Source organism: Macrobrachium rosenbergii, chromosome 13 (assembly GCF_040412425.1).
Source record: "Macrobrachium rosenbergii isolate ZJJX-2024 chromosome 13, ASM4041242v1, whole genome shotgun sequence".
Classification (NCBI taxonomy): domain Eukaryota; kingdom Metazoa; phylum Arthropoda; class Malacostraca; order Decapoda; family Palaemonidae; genus Macrobrachium; species Macrobrachium rosenbergii.
The window spans coordinates 4,847,623-4,870,281 of record NC_089753.1 but is presented as its reverse complement, the minus strand read 5'-3'; the positions used below and the strand labels follow the sequence as shown (position 1 = coordinate 4,870,281).

Sequence of the window (22,659 nt, the reverse complement as noted above, 5' to 3'; positions counted from 1 at the left end):
TTATACTACAATAAATTTCTCAATGGTTCCAGTAAAAGGCTAGACTGCCATTTGTCTGACAAAATAAGAAATAAAATTTAAATTAGACAATGACATTTAATAAAGTAACAATTACAACTCAAAAACACTCCATAACATTCAAAGAAACCCTTTCATGACTGACATGTACTGTAACACAATATGCATAACATAGCAACAAACATTCTCCTACCTTTAATCTTTGCAAATTCTATCAAGAAATTATGGCCGTGCATTTCAACGAAATCAACAACAGCAGGTCCATCGTCAACTATAAGTGCCTTTAGTCTATCTAAATTGACATTCTTGCTTCTCTTCCCCTCAGCCATCCAATTTATAACAGCCTGAGGTGTTCCAACCAGTATTGTTGCTTTTTCTGAAAAGAAAAAAATACTACTTTAAATTTGAAATAGAATTACAACCATAAAAAATTAATGTTAAACAAATAAACTAAGTATATGTCAACTTTTGCAATAGCAATAATTGTTGAGCTTAGTGGTACAGTCTATATAAAAAAAAATACAAATCCATAAGGGTGCTTATTACAGTCCTTTCATTGTCAATTTTTACTATTATAGCCTCCCTTTAAATTTGTTGATCATTTACGTATAACTAAAATCAGTAATAGGGATATCGTGCTTGGTGTCCTGAAGTTCTTGGAATTTCTATAACACACACTCCTCATTTAATGACATACCTGTTTAATGATTCCTACAAGTTGGTACTGTATACAGTATGAGAACTGTGCATGTAAAGTGATATGAATGTCTCTATCTATTTGGCCCTCTTTATCTATTGCATTATGGATGGTTATTTGATTCACAGTTTTGATAAAAGAAAATATCCCTTACCAAAATGTGACAAATACAACTGTTTTTATCAGTAAATATATTACATTAAATATTTACCAAAGGTTTCAACTTTTGTTATGCATGCCTAAGTTCATGTAAGTGATGTGTTTGGATGGTGTAAGGATTTCTTTTTTTATCAGTAAATATATTACATTAAATATTTACCAAAGGTTTCAACTTTTGTTATGCATGCCTAAGTTCATGTAAGTGATGTGTTTGGATAGTGTAAGGATTTCTTATTGTATGGGTTAAGACTTGGTGAATGATACTCTAAATATAGTTATTCCAGAAAGCGTGAATGATTTAAAGAAGAAAGCCATGGACCAAGTTTGTACAAGACCAGAAAAAATAGGATTGATGAGAGCTAAGCATATGCCTGGAGTACTGCCTTTTCAAGAGGTCTTGGTAGTTGTGAGTTAGTTGTACAGTATAGGGTAGTGTTCTTAGACCTTTGTTATCTATTATTTATACTAGTGACATTCAGCAAGGTTTGGAAGACAAACTGATTGCATACACCAATGAATGCTAATAATAAATAAATTTTTATTTCAAAGTGAACGGGTTTTCCTTAAATCATAAATCTGAGTGCTCTCCTTCCTTCTCTGTGCTCTTCATGGCTGAAGTTAGCAAGGAAGAGTTGGGCCTTGATGGATGATGCACAGTAAGTCACTGGAGTCTTTTTCTTATGTAAATTAGGAAAATTTGGTGTGGACGGAGAGACACTGCACAGAATAAAGATGTTCATGATGGCAGGGCTAGTATGAAAAAATCTTATTTTTTACAACATAAACACTATCTTCCACCATGTACAGTATTAGTATATAGCAGTTAATTCTAAGTTCTGCCTTTTCTTCTGTGAGGACAAATATCAGTTTTCTAATTCCTGTTGTGACCAAACTGTGGAATGATTTTTATAATCCTTTGGCAAAATAATCTGAACTTCAGTTTTCAAATTTGGTGCAAAAGCTCTTTTGCAGAGTAGATCACATGAGTCTTGTCTTCTCAAGTTCATTTGTCTTATTTTAATTTGTTACTCATCTTATTTGCTAATTTTTTTTTTATATTTTATTCTCTATTTGTCAATTTCCTTTTCTGTACTGGCCTGCATTCCTTATTGGTGCCCTTGGGCTTGTATAAAGCATCTTGTTTTTTCAACTTGAGTGCATCAATAATAAAAATCAGAATTGGCTCTATTTACACAGCATTGCGAACAACTATGAATCCATATTCACAAACTTGGAACAACTTTGATTCTATTTACACTGACTTTAGATATACACTCAGCATCTAGTTTCACTGATCTCAATTCCCATCACACCTAAGTAAACAAAATCATAAAGTCTGTTGCACCAAGACTAGCTGATCTTTTAACACAAAGAGAATATAATGTAAGTTACTGTATATGCATAAAGTTTTCTAGCCCAAATTCTAACCTATTTTTTTTTTTTTTTACAAAATAAGGTAGTAAGCTCAGCTGATGATTGCCATATTAAGTGAATATGGCAAATTAGTGATAACATAATGTGACTAAGCCTAAGCCCAAATACGTTAGAAGTTCAACAGGCCATGAGAATTAGCAAATGACAAAAAGAGAAGCTACGCCTGACCTTGATATTTGACTTACTAATTTTGGGAAAATATCATGAGCACTCCATTCAACATCCACATTTTACTGATTTTGGTACATTAGGTCAAGTTATAGAGTATAAAAAACAACATAGTGGGTTTTTGGAGTTTTGTAATCACAAAGAATTGATTGTCTTTACTTAGTTCTGGAGGGGGGAGTTAATTCCAAACCAGTTCAGGGTTATCTGCAGATAACCAAGGGTTATCTCAGAAATGGCCAAAAATATTGACAATCTTTATCGAATGGGGTTGTCAAAACTTTGACAAGAAAGATTGTACTTTTTCTCAAGTTGTAATAGTTTTATATATTCTCTTTAAATTTATGTAAAATGGAAATGCATATTATGTAGAAGAAGGATATGTTTTGTTGTGGTCATATTTAGTAATGAAGGGTGTTGTTTTAACTGTTTTGTGTGTAATATTGCTCAACTACCAGTATTGGCTGTTTTGTCCGGTAGTTAGTCAAGATTTGGTGTCGGTTAAAGATGGCCGGGAAGTTAGTCTCTTCATAACCTTGAAACAGAGTGGTTTGAGCTAGTGGGGACTCAAGAATGCAGCCATAATTAGCAGTGTCTACAAATCCACTTAAGTATTCCTATTCATCTTAAAGTACATTTGGGGAAACTTCCATTAGGAGATATGCATATCTAAATGTAAGGATAATTTCTTGTGGTGTGCTTTGGATGAGGGTCATGAAATAGAGATTGTGCTTACGCCAATCTAACTACTGTACATCAAGCTAGGAACACTGAATGCATCAATAGTAAGTTCATATTGTTAGTTTGGTTAATATACAAACAATGAATTGATATAATCATAAATTGATATAATCATAAGATTGAATTATCATACGATTACAGGAACGTTTTTGACGGTTAACGTTCTGGGTGTCGCATGCATAAGAACTATGGCCCCAAAATGGCAGAATAATCATAATTTGAAGGTTCTTTTGATGTAAAACTCAATAATAATGCAGTTTACATCGTTTTCAATGCACCAGAGCATTAAAAGTAAGGTTTTCTTATGATTTTTGACGATTTTCGATGTTAGGTTTTCGGTTACGACGCTAGCGCAAAGAACGGAATAAACCGGGGACCGCCTGTACACTGACGATTTGAAATGCTATACTTATACCGAGTAAGGTGGAATAAAATGGTGCTGTGACCAGGATATCAGTGATTGGTTGTTATAACAGTGATCTGTATTGTTGATGTTTATGGAATTTTGAGGATCATTGTAATATTTGGCGATAAAGATAGAGACGTGACCGTCTGAAGGTGGCGGCCATTTCAGAATGTTGTGCGCTAGCCTAGACTGAAATGTTTAAGACACTTAAGTGATATTTAATTTGGAATAAAACCCTGTTGTGCATTGTATAAATGTATGTGTAGCCAAGGGCACATATATATAATGTAACTGGTAGTGATCTACCACTGATTGATTTGAAGTGTGGCCAACTTTTAAATATTATACTTGCTAACGCGGTATATATATATATTTTTTTTCCGAGCTGGCAGTTTGCACACTTTTAGTAATTAAGAACTTGTGTATTTGGTGTTGGTATATTATAGGCTAAGACATCTGACCTAGAAGAATTGAAGAGGACAGGGGGGGGGGTTAAGTTAGTGATAACTAACTGGTCACATAAGGTTGAAACCATTATTGATGCAGGTGATATCAATAGTATTTCTTCACTGAGAGATTCCTTGAAGGAATATTTGCAGAAAATCCAGGAATTGGATAATGAAATATTGTATCTAACAGGTCCTGGAGGACAACCTGACCAAATTATGAATAAAGCAGAATATAGCCTAAAGGTAGGCACTGAAATTCATAGACTAAATTCCTCCATCAAGAGTCTTCTAGCTGTAAGACGTGAACCTAGTGCGCCGATATCGCCAAAGTTACCCAAACTAGACCTCAAACATTTCGATGGTGATGTAACAGAATGGAATTCATTTTGGGAACTTGATGAAGTATCAGTACACCAACATACTGATTTTGAGAATAAACAGAAGTTTTCTTATCTGAATGACCTATTGGAGGTGAGGCTCTGGAACTGATATCTGGTTTTAGATTAGGTGATAAATATTTGCAAGCAGTGAACTTGCTGAAAGAGACCTATGGCAGAAAAGACGAAATCAAGTTGTGTTTAGTTAGAACACTCTTCCAAACCGAGACTCCCAAGGCAGATGCAGAATCACTACAAAGGTTTAGAGTGCAATTCATATGTTGCATAAGATCACTGAAGAGTGAAAGACTGGAATTGAGTGAATTATATACAGGCAGTCGTTGACTTACGACCTATGCGACTTACGACCTACCGACTTTACGACGGCTACGACAATATAATAATATATAATAATATTTAATTTTATATTTTACTAAAATACGTCGAGCGCCGTACACTACGATACTTTTTCCCGCTACCGCAGCGCTCATATCTGAGAGATGCTCAGCTTTCGGCAGCCTTCAGTGTGTTTGTGTCGTTACGGTCGCATACATTATTACCGAAAGACATTGTTTGTTTGCTCCAAACCCCGATCAAAGATGTCTTCAAAAAGAAACAAATTATGTATTTAATTCAAACCTATAAATAAATAAAAGTAAATAATATGTCATACGTGTAGCTGACTGGCAATGCAAATGGCGGATAAGAAAATGTAAACAGACAAGACAGATGGTTTGAATGCCTACAATAAAAATGTTAAATACAGTAATAAAAGTAAGTATTAATCAAGGAGTTCAAGCATGATAAGATTTCATATGCTAAACGTAATAATAGGTACTATACATGCACATTTTTGGGATAATATAAAATGTATATGTAGGCTAGTCAGTTGTCTATGAAAATGTAAACAAAAAAATATGTACATGTACGTGTGTTTGAATATGGTAAAAAGGATAAAAAGACAGCTCAAACATGATTAAATTTATTCAATATGCTAAAAAAAAGACAGTACAGTATACTGTACATACTTAGGATATAATATATGATGGATAATATACGGTAGGTACAGAATACATGTACATATGTGGTTGGTCGACTTACGACGCGATCGACTTACGACCGCTCTGTCAGAACCTAATGCCGTCGTAAGTCGACGACTACCTGTATCATCTTGCTCTACACCAAACTACCAAGTAGTGTGAGTGAAATAATAAAACGAAGGTGTGGAGAAGATTGGTTGAAATTTGACATTTTAACCCTTAAACGACGACTGGACGTATCACAAGTCGACTAAAATTATGTCGGGTGTCGAGTGGACGTACGGTACGTCAACTACAAAAAGTTTTTTAAATATTCGCGGGAAAATAGTTATAGGCCTAGTTTGCGAAAGATTTTAAAGTCACGCGCCTTGAGGGATGCTGGGAGTTCATGGACCACGCTGTTGTTTTGTTTACAAGCGTTACCCAGCTGCGCATGCGCCAATTTCTTTCTTCTCGCACTACAGAGCATCAGCGACGCATCTCAGAAATTCTTTCGTCACTTTGTCGTAATTTTTGCACTGTTTTATATCAGCCGTTACATAAAGTTTTATATATGAAAATGTGTGCAATTTCATGTAGAATACAACAAAAAATAACTCATGGTTGTAGCTTTTATCCGTTTTGAAATATTTTCATATAAATTATGTGCCAAAATTTCAATCTTCAGTCAACTTTGACTCGACCGAAATGGTCGTAAAACGCAATTGTAAGGTAAAAATCTTACATTCTAGTAATGTGCAATCATTTACCTTCATTTTGCAATGAATTGAAAGTCTCTCGCACAATATTTCGATTTATGGTGAATTTTTGAAAAAAATTTTTCCTTACGTCCGCACGGTAACTCAGCCGAAAGTCTCAGAAATTCTTTCGTCACTTTGTCGTAATTTTGCACCGTTTTATATTAGCTGTTACATAAAGTTTTATATATGAAAATGTGCCCAATTTCATGTAGAATACAACAAAAAACAACCCATGGTTGTAGCTTCTATCAGTTTGGAAATACTTTCATATAAATCATGATAAGTGCCAAAATTTCAACCTTCGGTCAACTTTGACTCGAACAAAATGATCGAAAAACGCAATTGTAAGCTAAACTCTTACATTCTAGTAATATGCAATAATTTACCTTCATTTTGCAACAAATTGGAAGTCTCTAGCACAATATTTCGATTTATGGTGAATTTTTTTAAAAAACTTTTTCCTTATGTCCGCGCGCGGTAACTTGGCCGAACATCTCAGAAATTCTTTTGTCACTTTGTTGTAATGTTTGCACCATTTTATATTAGCTGTTACATAAAGTTTTATATATGAAAATGTGCGCAATTTCATATAGAATACAACAAAAAACAACCAAAGGTTTTAGCTTTTATCAGTTTTGAAATATTTTCATATCACGATAAGTGCCAAAATTTCAACCTTCGGTCAACTTTGACTCGACCAAAATGGTAGAAAAAACGCAATTGTAAGCTAAAACTCTTACATTCTAGTAATATTCAATCATTTACCTTCATTTCACAACAAATTGGAAGTCTCTAGCACAATATTTCGATTTACGGTGAATTTTTGAAAAAAAACTTTTTCCTTGCGTCCACGCGGTAACTCGGCCAAACATCTCAGAAATTCTTTCGTCACTTTGTTGTAATGTTTGCACTGTTTTATATTAGTCGTTACATAAAGTTTTATATATGAAAATGTGTGCAATTTCATGTAGAATACAACACAAAATAACTCATGGTTGTTACTTTTATCAGTTTTGAAATATTTTCATATAAATCACGATAAGTGCTAAAATTTCAACCTTCGGTCAACTTTGACTCGACCGAAATGGTTGAAAAATGCAATTGTAAGCTAAAACTCTTACATTCTAGTAACATTCAATCATTTACCTCCATTTTGCAGCAAACGGAAAGTCTCTAGCACAATATTTCGATTTATGGTGAATTTTTGAAAAAAACTTTTTCCTTACCTCCCCGCGCAGTAACGGCTGAAAATCTCAGAATATCTTTAGTCACCTTGCCGTAATTTTCACACCATTTTATATTAGGCCTTACATAAAGTTTTATACATGAAAATGTGTGCAATATCATGTAGAATACAACAAAAAATAACTCATGGTTGTAGCTTTTATCAGTTTTGAAATATTTTCATATAAATCACGATAAATATAAAAAATTCGACCTTCGGTCAACTCGACCGAAATGGTAAAAAAATGCAATTGTAAGCTAAAACTCTTCCAGTCTAGTAATATTCAATCAATTACCTTCATTTTGCAACAAACTGGAAGTCTCTAGCACAATATTTTGATTTATGGTGAATTTTAGAAAAAAACTTGTTTTTACGTCCATTGCTATTTAATTCATGCATCATTTTGTGATAATATTTTCTCTGTGTTGCTTTGATCGTTTTACATTTTGTTATATACCAAAATCATTGCCATTTAGTGTACAATACAACGAAAAAAAAAAACTCATTAGCTTTAACCGTTTTGCTCACAGCCCGATTTGTATACAATTATATACGAAATTTTTTTTTGCGCTGTCATATATTCCAATATTTATATATGATAATGATATTTTTTTATTTCTGATGGTTGCATACTAAACTTCAGGCAATGACAAAAAAAGGAGCCAAAAATGAACTCTTAATCTTAAAAACTAAGCGTGTTGTGATTTTTTGAAAAAAACTTTTTTTCTGCTTCAGCGCTAACTCCCGAACGCCGCCGGCATACGAAAGACACTTTTGTAAATAGAGGTTCAGCGTTTAAGGGTTAAAAAATATCTTGAAGAAGAAATACACAATTTGAGGGCCTTTCCACATACTGAAACAGCAAAAGCTACTACACTGACAACGGTATCTCCTTTCGCAGTAGAACAACAGCAATCTGTGAGACCGAAAACAACATCGGTAAGGCCTAAAGAAAGTACGAACTAAGCCAAGGTAAACCAGGTTAAAGGATGTGCACTTTGTGGAAGCAACCACATATGGACACACTGTAAATCCTAAATAACCAGAGGAAAGATAGAACAACTCAGAGCTCTGGGTTTGTGTTTCGTATGCGCATCCAGTAAACAATAGAGTTCCGACTGTGACAGGCAAGGTTGTAATAATGGCTGCAATGTCAGACATCATGGTGCTATATGCAATAGAAACCAGCCAAATAAATCTAAGGTAGGTGGGGTACAAGTTGGAACACTCTCTTTGACGAACACCGGACAGGGAAATAAGATGACTAGGAAGTCGATCTTACCTACAGCCACAGAAACCCCAAAGGGTAAAAGAGGTTGCATTGTGCGAAAGAGAGGGTTGTTAGATACCTGTCCCGAAAGATCATTTATAGAGAAATCTGCTCTTGAGGGACTCCACTATAAAAGCAAGGGAGTTGAAAACATATCATTGAGAGGTTACTTAACTTCTACACCAGTTAAGGAATATGAAATGGTGAACATCGCTGTACCTCATCAGGTTAGATAAACAAATATGGATTGTATAGTGGTCGATGAACTACCAGAATATACAAAGAAATTTGGCGTTAAGAAGAACTTGAGGTTGTTATGTAAAATGAAAATCAGCCTGGCTGATAAAGATTTTTATCTAACTGTGGAGAAACAATCGCCTATTGAATTATTAATAGGGGTTGCCAATGTATACAACATTTTACACTCAGGGTTTAGGAAATTTGAAATTTTAGTATTGCTACCAACCATATTTGGTTATGTGGTAACCGGAACATGTAGTTCTCCTCCCACCAAGGAGACTCATGTCTCCATTTTAAAACTGGCAGTGGAAATCGACGACATAATTATGGCTGAAGGGGCTACTCAATTAAAGGATCCAAGGGAAGATCTTGAAAGTTTATGAAGTTTGGATCATTTAGGTATTGACTGCAGTGAAATAACGGAACAGGAATGGAAGGTATTAGAGAACTTTGAGAGTACTATAACATATTCTGAAATTGACAAATAGTATGTTGTGGCATTGCCTTGGAAGGGCAATAAAAGGAGATTAACTTCCAACTTTGGGTTGGCTTTGAACAGATTAAAACAACAGTGTGTCAAGTTTCACAAGGACACTCAGTATCTAGAACACTACCAGAAAATCCTGAAGGATCAGGAGGATAGGGGATTCATAGAGAGAGTGGAATGTTAAAACAGAAGACTGTCATTTCTTGGCACATCATGGTGTTAAAAACGACAGTGCAACAACCCTATTAGGATAATATTTGACTGTTCGGTTAGACAGGGGAAAAGTGGGTTGAGCTTGAACGATTGTTTGTGGACAGGACCACATATAGCAGCTGACCTGCTCAAAGTTCTGCTGCAGTTTAAAACGAAATCGTTTGCTTGTATTAGTGACACCGAGACTGCAGTTTTAATGATGCAACTCAGGGAGGAAGATAGAGACTATACTAGGTTTTTATGGTTGGAAGATCCAACAGACCCTAACAGTAAATTGTTAGTGTATAGGTTTAGAGTTGTTTTATTTGGAGCTACATATTCTCCCTTTCTGCTGAATGCAACAATTAAGAAACACCTGTCTATGGTAGAAGGTGACGTAGAAAGGATAAAAAGAGGGCTATATGTAGATAACTTGCAGTTCACTAGCAATAATGATAATGAACTTGTAATTTTTTTCTTTGAAGCAAATAAGATATTTTCCCAGGCACATTTATATCTGAAAGAATGGACGAGTAATAATGACTCGTTGCAAACTATTGCTAAAGCGTATGGGATTAGTGCCGGAGAACAAACAACTCATAAGGTCTTAGGTCTGAACTGGGACAAAGAAAGATACCTTGACATTACAATGGACAACAAACAACTCATAAGGTCTTAGGTCTGAAATGGGACAAAGAAAAAGATACCTTGACATTACAACAGACAAAGATAAATAAGTCCAGTCAGACTAAGAGAGAAGTGTTGAGAACTGTTGCATGGATTTACAATCCATTAGGAGTGCTTCTACCTGTTACTATTAGGGCAAGGATATACCTGCAGGATTTGTGGAAGCAACAACTGGATTGGGATGAACAACTCCCAGACCCATTACAGAAACAATGGGTTGAGTTATCAGAAGGCTAAGAAAAATGTCTTGATATTTTCTTTCCTAGGAATACTAGCCTAGGAAAGGGGGACTCCTTACACATATTCTGCGATGTCACTGAGTTAGCATATGGTTGTGTAGCTTATAGAGTAAAGAACGAAAACTCATTTAATGATGGCAAGGCAAGAGTAGCATCCAATAAAGAATTAACTGTTCCGAAACGTAAATTGATGGCATTGCTGCTAGCAGCAAGAATGGCCAAATTTATTAAAGAATCCTTTGAGAAGGATGAGTTCATACAACTGTTCGCTTGGTCGGACAGTAAAGTCGCCTTAAGTTGGCTAGTATCAAAAAGTGTTCTCCCTGTGTTTGTGAAAAATAGAGCACAGGAAATAAACTCTTTAATTCCAGAGGCAGTCTTGTCTTATGTGTCTACAGATGATAATCCCAGTGACTGGCTGACACATGGGAAAAGGACAGAAATGATCTTGGATAGTTCTTTCTGGTGGGAGGGACCCCCCTTGGTTAAAAAATTCCTCTTGGCCAATAGACAGGTCATAGGCTGGTGATCACTTGTGCGGGGTAGGGAAGAGAACATTTTGGTCAATACTGAAGGGGACAACCTGAATGGTAATATTCACTTGCTGAACTGGGAGAGATTCAGCAAGGTTAAAAAGGTCTATAGGACCACAGCGTGGTTCCTACAATTTTAATACAGGCAGTCCCTGGTTTACAATGGGTCCGGCTTATGATGTTTCGAGCTTACAACACTTTTCAAATATATTCATCAGAAATTATTTCCCGGTTTACAACGCATTTTCCAGGGTTACGATGCGTCATACGCCAATCTGACGGAAGAAATATGGCTCCAAAACGGCAGAATAATAAAAATTTGGAGGTTTTTTTTTTATGAAAAACTCAATAAAAATGCAGTTTACATTGTTTTCAATACACCCAAAGCATTAAAAGTAAGGTTTTCCTAGGAGTTTTTTACAATTTTCAAAGATTTTTCGGTTTACAACGATTTTCAGTTTACAACGCGGCATAAAAACGGAACCCCTGTCGTAAACCAGGGGACTGCCTGTAATTGTAGGAGTTCAATCAGTATGGGGAGACATGGTGAATTGACCTTGGAAGAACTCCAAGAGGCAAAGAATAAGACCATTGCCATCATACAAAGGGAATATTTCCAAGAGGAATACGAGAGTTTGATGAAGGGGGTAAGAAAACCAAAATTAGCTATCGTACACCAGTTGAATCTTTACCTGGACTACGGGGTAATAAGGTGCAAGGGTAGACTAGAACACGCACAGTTACCTGAATCTGTTAAGTTTCCCACACTACTGCCGAAGAGTTGCCATGTTACTCGCATAATTATTACAGAGCATCATAATGCTAATGCTCATATGGGTGTAAATGCCACTGTGGTGAGTGCCAGACAGGATTCTGGATCTCACAGATAAGGCAACTGACTGAGAGTATAATACACCATTGTGTTATTTGTAGGAAAACGCAGGGGAGGCCCTATAGGCCCAATATAGTTCCTCCATTACCTGAGTTCAGGGTGCAATGTAAGCAACCTTTTAATACCACAGGCATATTATGGGTTAAGGGAAAAGGACAAAGCCCTGAGAAGGCTTATATCATCTTATTTACGTGCCCGATAACCAGAGGCATACATGTGGGGCTAGTTGATAACCAGTCCTATGACTCGTTCCTCATGAGTTTTAGAAAATTCTGTAGCAGAAGAGGTTTCCCAGCACTCATGTTGAGTGACAACGCCACCAAGTTTGTAGCAGCATCAGAGTACCTTAAGACCACGTCGGAGAATCCAGGGTAAAAGAACATCTGTTAGATATAAAGGTAACTGGAAGTTCATTCCGGCGAGAGCACCATGGTTTGGTGCTATATGGGCAAGGCTGATAAGACTTCTGAAGTCATGCCTAAAAAATATCACAGGCCAAGCCTTGCTCAGTTTTGAGGAACTGACCTGTGTGCTGGTGGAGCTGGAAGGAATTATCAGTGACAGACCATTAAGTTACACACCCGGGGATTCGAATCGGCTGGAAATTTTAACCCCTACCCATTTGATCCTTGGACGAAAGCTTAAGTCCTTCCCAAGAGAAGTAGTAAATTGGGAAGAGATCTCCAGTGACCCTACCTATGGACGGAGAGTTCACCGAGAAAAGCTTCCTCCATGTATCCAAGTTGCGTGACGACTTGTGGAAGAGATGGGAGAAGGAGTATTTAACAACGTTAAGAGAGACCCATCGAGTAGGAATAGTGCATGGCTCTTGGCCCAGGATAGGGGAAGTTGTCCTCATTCATGACGAGGGGCCAAGGAGCAAGTGGAAGTTTGGCCAAGTGATCGAGTTACACATGGGGAGAGATAAGGTCCAAAGAGTGGCTACTCTAAAAATGGCACATAGCCAGCTTATGAGACCTGTAATTAAGTTATACCCCTAAGAGCTGTGGCAGGAGATAAAGGAAACTAATCCTGGCAGGAGGACTGCTCAAATAGATGCAGAAGCCAGAAAGGCATTGATAAGAACAGGACTATTGTAAATAATGTAGGCACAAGTTTTCTTGCGGTGAGTATGTTGAGACTTTGACAAGAGATTGTACTTTTCCTCAAGTTGTAGTATAGTTTTACATATTCTCTTTAAATTTATGTAAAATGGAAATGTGTATTATGTAGAAGAAGGATGTTATGTTTTGTTGTGTTCGTATTTAGTAATGAAGGGCGTTGTTTTAACTGTTTCGTGTGTAACATTGCCTAACTACCAGTATTGGCTGTTTTGTCCGGTAGTTAGTCAAGGTTTGGTGTTGGTTAAAGATGGCCATGAAGTTAGTCTCTTCATAACCTTGAAACAGAGTGGTTTGAGCTAGTGGGGACTCAAGAATGCAGCCATAATTAGTAGTGTCTACATATCCACTTAAGTACTCCTATTCAACTTAAATTACATTTGGGGAAACTTCCTTTAGGAGATATGCATATCTAAATGTAAGGATAATTTCTTGCGGTGTGCTTTGGATGAGGGTCATGGAATAGAGATTGTGCTTACACCAATCTAACTACTGTACATCAAGCTAGGAACACTGAATGCATCAATAGTAAGTTCATATTGTTAGTTTGGTTAATATACACAACGCAATGAATTGATATAATCATAAATTGAATTATCATAGGAACGAAGTAACCTGGGTGTCGTAGCTTAAGACTTAGGCTACGATTTGGGTCAGTACATTTCAGATCGTTTAGGCTATACGATTACACTGACGATTTTAAATGCTATACTTATTCTGACTGAGTCGGAATAGGGGTTGGGGGAGGGGCAAAAGCCCCACCTCATCTGAGTCATGACCGAGGTTAGGTTAGGATATATCAAGGTCTTTGGCAAATTTTATTAAAAAACATATTTATACTCCCCCGACCTTCAGTCACTAAACAGTTCCTGCTAATGACTTTAAACACTTGTATATTTCTCAAGGAGTATGCATAAGTATATATTTCTTTATGTAAACTGTATGTATCCATGCAATTTGAAATTCATAGCTGTATCTTCCTTAACATTCTATAACCTCACCAACACAACTGGCATTTCTTCAAAACTTGACTCCTTACACTTTCTTCATTTTTAATGAAATCTTTAATCTGTATATGGCAAAAGCTGGTGAAACACAAGACTGATTAACAATAAAATCTTTCTCATAAAAGAACTGCATAAATCCATTATGTTGTTTTTTTTTTTACCCTGTAACTTTGCCTAGTGTACAAAAAACAGTAAAATGTGGATGTTGAAGATCAGTGTGCAAAATTAGGAAGGTATACATCAAGTTAGGGCTAGCTTTCCTTTGGTCATTTGTTATTTCTTAATTGCCTGTTGAACTTACACTATGTCTGGACTTAGGCTTTAGCTACTTATGGTATGACTAACTTGCTATTCACTCAATATGGCATCCATTAGTCAAGCCTTCTACCTAATTTTGTAAGAAAAATATTCCCAAATTATATATTCATTTAGAAAACTGTTTCCATATACCTTACACTGCTGTATATCCTCCTGCTAAAAGATATTCAAGCTTTTTTTTTTTTATCAGCGAAGTCCTTAAAATAAACCAAGAAACTTCTATAGTCAAACCAATTGGAGGTGGCCACTGAGAGGTGCTCTCCCACCCGACAGTATCATGTCAGTCTACACATCTGTCATTTTCCCTTAAAGAAAATGTTCTGTTTAGAAACATGTCCAAAAATCTAAAACAAAATAATGAAGACAGATTAAACAAAAATATGTATATGTATGTATGCATGTGTGTATGTGTATATATATATATATATATATATATATATATATATATAAATACATACATACATACATACATACAATATAAATATATATATATATATATATATATATATATATATATATATATATATATATATATATATATATATATATATATATATATATATATATGTATATACAGGCATACATACGTTCGATATATTTTCAAATATATTCATCAGAAATTATATGCGTCCGCCCGAAGAAATATGGCCCCAAAATGGCAGAATAATCATAATTTGAAGGTTTTTTTATGTAAAACTCAATAATAATAGTTTATCGTTTTCAATGCACCCAGAGCATTAAAAGTAAGGTTTTCTTATGATTTTTGACGATTTTCGACGATGTTATAACGATTTTGGGGTTCATACGTCGTGAAATATATATATATATATATATATATATATATATATATATATATAAAATATATATATATATATATGTGTGTATATATATATATATATATATATATATATATATATATATATATATATATATATATATATATATATATATATATATACATATATATATATATACATACATACATACATACAATATATATACATACATACATACATATATATATATATATATATATATATATATATATATATATATATATATATATATATATATATATATATATATATATATATATATATATATATATATATAATGTTACGTAGCATCTTGGCTGATCAGTTTATTACTTAATTTACGTAATTTTTCATGGCCCTGCATGCTAAGAACACACATAACCTGTCACTTGAAGCCACGAATTAACCTCAAAGACAGATGTTGATTAACCAAAGGTTGCCAGTTAAGGGTAATTAACCTTAACAAAGAATATTCAAGGAATAAAGACTTTATGATAAACGTCACCAACTGCGGACGCAGAAAAATCTCTACTTGTTAAGATGGTATTAAATACAAAATAACGCAACGATCTTCCAAACAATGAACGCGAGGCACAACGAATACCAGTCGTAAAAATTACTTGCTTGTCTAAATCCCGAGTCTTACTGGAATAATTCAGCTAACGCTAAACAATAAAATAATTTGGGCTTAATCTTAGACTTCGTACAAGCCATTACCTTAAATGGTGGCTGGAGAATGAAACAAAGAAAGATTTTGGAAATACAGAAAAGAGGATAAAAGAATGGATGAAGTTTTGAACAAAAACACAGACTTTGCCTTAGGACGAAGCGTTGCTGCGCATACAACGGACGATCGGAAGTTCTGGATGTTAATTCTTCACTTCACTAATAGAAATGATAGACAAAGGGCAGAGAGGCCAAAAGGACGTCTCATCTCCGCGATAGCTCAGTTCTCTCTCTCTGTTGTCTGACTGGCCTGGGTCAAACAGGGATGCATTCCTGTCCTGGGGCGTCTTAAGCTTTTGTCAAAAACATTCGCCAAGAGGGACAGGTAGAAAGAATAAAAGACTTTAGGACCACCTATTCTAAGGTTGGATATGGAAATTTTCCTATAGGGAGAAATGCCTAAATGCTACCAAGTTTCTTCCTACATGTGAACGTTACAATTTGAACTGCCTACGTGACTCGGCCGCTACAACGGACGTTGAAGTTTGAACTGAAGACGCTCCTAATGTGGGACAAAAGCTTTTCCCTGTCTTGGTCAGGCTGATATTACTACAGACAAAGGTTACGAGGGTGAACAGCAGTAATATTTATAAAAATATATATATATATATATATATATATATATATATATATATATATATATATATATATATATATATATATATATATAAATATATATATATGTACAGTAAACCCCGTATTCACATTCTCACGATTCACGGACTCACGCATTCACGGGTTTCTCTGTGGAACATATCTACCCATTATTTGCGGAAATTTCACCCATTCGCGGTCGCGGTATTTTTTACTGATAAATATTCACTAATTACTGTATTTTCATATAATTTTCATGAATATATGCACTTTTTGTGATAAAACTATTAAAATACTCAGGTATAAGCATTTTTCCAGAGTGTTTCTTGTGCTTAAACTATCAAAATGGGCAGTTCTAAGTGTTAGAGGGATTTTAAGTATTCGCGGGTGTGTGTGTGTGTGCATGCATCCCCATAAATACAGGGGTTCACTGTATATATATTATATATATATATATATATATTATATATATATATATATATATATATATATATATATATATATATGCACACTTTTACACACACACACACATACATATATATAAATATACATACATACACACACACATATATACAGGCACTCCCCAGTTTATGATGGGGGTTCCGTTTTTACGCCGCGTCGTAAACCGAAAATCGTCGTAAACTGAAAAATCGTCAAAAATCATAAGAAAACCTTACTTTTAATGCTTTGGGTAAATTGAAAACAGTGTCAACTGCATTTTTATTGAGTTTTTCATAAAAAAAAAACCTCCAAATTATGATTATTCTGCCGTTTTGGAGCCATATTTCTATATTTCTTCCGTCGGATCGGCATACAACGCGTCATAACCCTGGAACATGCGTCGTAAACCGGGAAATAATTTCTGATGAATATATAGGCGGTCCCCGGTTTATGACGGGGTTCCGTTTTGCGCCACGTCAGAACCCGAAAATCGCCGTAAGCGGAAAATCGTCGAAAATCGCCAAAAATCATAAGAAAACCTTACTTTTAATGCTCTGGGTGCATTGAAAACGATGTAAACTGCATTATTATTGAGTTTTACATCAAAACCTTCAAATTATGATTATTCTGCCGTTTTGGGGCCATATTTCTTCCGTCGGATCGGCGATACGACGCTGGTCGTGAAACCCGGAACATGCGTCGTAAGCCAGGAAATAATTTCTGATGAATATATTTGAAAAGCGTGAACCTCGGAACGTCGTGAAGTTCGTAAACCGGGACTGCCTGTATTTGAAAAGCGCCGTAACCCAGACCCGTCGTAAACCAGGGACTGCCTGTATATATATTATATATATATACACACAGGCAGTCCCCGGTCAATGGCAGGCTCGGTTATCAGTGATCTGGTTTTACAGTGCTTGTCTGGCAACGAAAATCACCCGTTTCCGTTTATCGGTGCTAATAATTGGGTATTGGCACTGATGCACCTGTGAGAGGGGTGCGAAATAATGAGCAGGAAGAACAAGTACTGCTAGTTTATTGATGAAGCGAGCCGCTTATAAAGAGGGATGCAGATGTCTGCGTACTTCGCAGAGACCGCAGGTACAAAGATTTACAGGTGACCTGAGGTCAAGCTAATTCTTTACAAAAACAGGACAGGTTCATACAGAAAACATAGTGATCAATAATGTCTGACACATAACAGAAATAATTTGTTACTTATACATAAAGCACGATTGTTTAGAAAGACAATAAATATACAATTTACAATCATGGTGATAAACACATATTCTGATTGACCCTAGGTCGATGTGAAGGGACCGCAGAAAACGGGATGTTCTCTGTAGAGAACGCGTTGAGTGGGGACTTTACATACCTAACAGAGGTGCCGATAACCAAAAATCGGCGCTTTTCGGCACCAATAAGCCCGAAAAAGCGCCGAAAGTCGCCGATTTTTGGTTATCATCACACCCTCAGAACGGAACCCCCGCCGATAACCAAGGACTGCCTGTATATATAATAAACTTTATCACTGACACACCTGTTCTGTGCATTAATACAATTACTAACAGGACCTCATTGAAACTGGATGGTATCTAGCAGAGTTATTTATTGAAAAAATTACAAGCTTTCCAAGATTAACAGTCCCCATTGTCAAGTATCCACGGAATAAAATAGTTAGAAACAAAAAGTTGGTAGAGTTGGAAGAGACAAGAGGGGGTGTGTATATGGCAGCGTATTTTGACTGTGAAGAATGTTACTTTGGCGAAAGTGGCAAATCTTGCAAAGAACGAAGCAACACATACAAAATATAAAATACTATAATCAGACGTCAGCAGTCGCCAAGCACTTTTGGGAAAAAGACCATAAAATAGATTGGGAAAATATGAATTTTTTGTACAGGAACACAAACAAAATGGCTAGACTGATTGTAGAAAATGCCTTCATTACATGTGCTAACGATGTAGTGGCAGGCAATGATGGAAACAGCCCATCTAGAAAATTCATATACTCTACAATAGAAAAGAAACATATAAACACAAGGAATCACCTGGAAGGAGTGGTCGGCAGAGAAAGGATATATAAACATGTACAGTGAAACCCCCGTATTCACGTTCTCAATGTTCGCGGACTCACCCATTCGCGGGAAACTCACGCATTTGTGGGTTTTTCTATGGAACATATCTATAAAAATATTCGCGGATGCAGATTTTTTTGTCTTTTTCGTATAGCAATATTCTGTATTTTCACATTTATTGTATAATAACATTAAATAATCCTGTAAATTAATAATAATACTGTACTACAGTATTGTACATATAATAGTAATAGAAATTACATAATAATATTATGTAATACTACACTGGGTACCTTAATAATAATAAATAATAAAGTTAAATCATACGGGTAGTAACTGGTGATGAATGTTGATTTCAGTATGCTGTAGATGATGATGATGATGATGATGATGATGAATTAGCTGTGCAGTACGATGAATGATGGGAGGCACTGTCATGTTAAGGTATTTGAACATGGCAACGAAGGTGGTACAGAAAGGCTGCATGAGTATTTTACCTTGTTCATGCTCAATGCAGGCGACCGCAATTAATGTCATGCAGTAATGGGCTGTTACTTCTCCATGACTTTTGCCCTCTCTTAACAAAACAGTCATGTCTACAGTACTTTCTTCTCATCAGTCATTACAGTAATTGTAGGCTATTAGCCAGAGGCCTTAGAAGAAGCAGAGCATTCAGAGGACATCTTAATGCACAATTTCAAAAAATATTTTTAGGCCATAGTACCGTACAAGCAAAACACAAAAGTGAGATAGCAATAAAACAGGTTATATTGGGTCATTTGCTGATAATTTGCCGCTACGGTATACGCATGGTACTACTGGTTGCACGTACATATACTAACACAGATCTTGTGCGCATACAGTACGTACATTTTATAAAATGTTTTGTTGTAGGATGATTTTTAAATACAGTAATACCTCGAACTTGCGCGATTCGAGTTGCACGGATTCACAGACACACGAATTTTTTATTGGAACCTAACTAATGGTCATACATGAGTTTTTCACAGACACGCGAACATTTCCGTACACTGAGAAACCCAGCAAAAGTGTTTGTTTAATTTTTTTATGTAATTTATAAGTTTTCAAGCTTTTATGTGTAAATTAAATAACATTAAATACTATTAAAAGTAATAATTTCTCTCTCTCTCTCTCTCTCTCTTTCTTTCTTTTAGTGAGATGAATTTTTATGGTACATGTAAACAGGTATGTTTATTTGTATGATAAATAAACTTTTTAAGTAATAATATGTACTAATTTTCAAATATTAATAAGATTAATAAAATTAAATAATAATAATAATAATAATAATAATAATAATAATAATAATAAAACTGTAATACAAAATTTGTATTATCTTGAACAAACAAATTCTTCCCTCATCTTTTGTAAGAAGGTGGAAGGCAAAAGCTGTCAGACATGTCATTTAACATGACAAGAATGAGAGTGTTGCTAATCAGTGGTCAAATTTTTCTTGTAATTTTCTCTCTCTCTCTCTGTGTGTCTGTAATAATTCATAAAAAATTTCACTCTAAGTAAGGACAACTGTTATCTCTCTCTCGTTCGAAGTTAGCCAACCTACGTATTACTGCACTGCTTCTCTGTATGTCTTTAACTGTACAGTAGATAATTTTGAATTGATCTAATTTTACCTGTACCGTTTACAAACTGTAAATGCGCAGTTCTAAAACATAGAGACATAGAGCATTTCAGAACAAAGAGAAAGTGACAGAATAAAAAAAAGTTTGTAAAAACGGGGCTGAGAAGACTTCTAAAAATAGATTGGTGGAATGGGGGAGAGAGTCACACACTATATTCTTAAGTCAACCATTTATTTCTTTTTTTAAGGGTAATGTATTAAGCTAACACTCTCTCTCTCTTTCTCTTTCCGTAATACTGTAATTCATAAATAATATAATTTGACATTTCAAGTAAGGACAATATCTCTCTCTCTCTCTCTCGTGTTATTCTCTCTCTCTCTCTCTTGTGTTATTCTCTGTCTCCGTAATAACTGATAAATAATTTCACTCTCTTAAGTAAGGACAACCCTTGAACCAGGCGATTCTTCTCCGTTCGTGTTGGTTCTCTCTCTCTCTCTCTCTCTCTCATATTTAGCACTCACACATTTTTACAACTTATTAATTCTCTGTACATCTTTACCTGTACAGTAGATAGTTTAAATTGATCTAATTTGACCTGTATCATCTACAAAGTTTAAATGCACTAGTGTTGCAAATACGTTCTAAAACATAGAGACATAATAACTAAGAGTTGTATTAGTCAAAACATAAAACATTGTTTGTTCATGAAAAAGCATTTCAGAACGAAGAGAAAGAGACACAGAATAAAAAAGTTGCTAAAAAGAGGTTGAGATGATTTTAAAAATAGATCGGTTGGAAGGGGAGAGAGAGAGAAATTCTCTTACAACTCTCAATTTTTATATAAACCATTTATTTCTCTTTTTTAAGGGCAATGTATTAAGCTAACTTTTAAATGAAATTACAGTAACTTTAATTCCATTTAAAAGTTAAGTTAATAATTTGGGAGCACTATTAGGGTCATATTTAGTGTTTAAACTTTAGAAATAAGCATTTATTAGCATTTTTAGAGACCATGCCAAACTTACGCGAAAATTCACTCTGCGTGAGGGGTTCTGGAACCTAACCTCGTGTAAGTTCGAAGTATGACTGTATTACATACAAAAAGTGTTTTAGGATGATACATAGTACAGTACAGTACTACAGGTAGTACGTAGAGCATATCTAAAATACGAAAGACAACAGAAATACTGCAGGGTACGTATGTTTACATCTGCGGTACGTAGCATTTTCATGTATGTACTAAGTATATATTAATGACTACTGTAAGTACATTTTGTAAGTTGAAAAACGATTTACTAATTTTCAAATATTACAGTACTCTAATATATTAACGTAAACACAGCAAAATTTCAATAACATATATTTGTTTTTCTTAAAAGTGCTTCACCCAAGCCACCTCTGTGCAAATATAAAGAACTCGCGATGCTGGACGCTGTGTACCCAGGACCAGTGATACTTGACACACTATTGGCTGTCATCTGCAAAGCAGCCAATCCAGAAGCACCATTCATTTTCCTTGGTGCTGATTGGCTGTTCACTTGGCGCTGATTGGCTGAACATTCACAAACAACTCACGAACACGGAATTCTGGGAGACCGCTCCACGGCATCCTCCTCAGATTGTGCATATAGTTGGCAGCATCTTACTGTGTGAAACCGTGCGTCTGTCCATTTTGATTTTTTATCTTTGTGCATCAGTGGTATTCGGCCCTAAAATGCCTCCTAAAAAATGCCCTGCTCCTTCAAACCTTCTGGCAAAGAGTCTAAAAGAAAGAAGACTGTTATGATACTCGAGGAAAAGGTGAAACTTCTTGACATGTTAAAGGAGGGCAAAAGTTTTGCCGCAGTTGGCCGCCATTTCAGTGTTAATGAGAGCACAATGAGATATATCAAGAAGAAAGAGGCAGAGATACACAAGTCTGTGAGTATGAGCTACTTCGGTAGTGCAGACAGTTGCGACAAAGCAGGA

At 35.4% G+C, this 22,659-nt stretch overlaps 1 protein-coding gene across 1 annotated transcript in view; it reads right to left on the bottom strand.

Moving 5' to 3' along the window:
• Positions 1-22,659, bottom strand: part of LOC136844863 (uncharacterized) — a 484,772-nt gene that overhangs the window by 89,375 nt on the left and 372,738 nt on the right. The window contains exon 15 of the mRNA XM_067114107.1: positions 212-394. Within this exon, the coding sequence (XP_066970208.1) occupies positions 212-394 (183 nt within the window). The remainder of the gene's footprint in view (positions 1-211; positions 395-22,659) is intronic.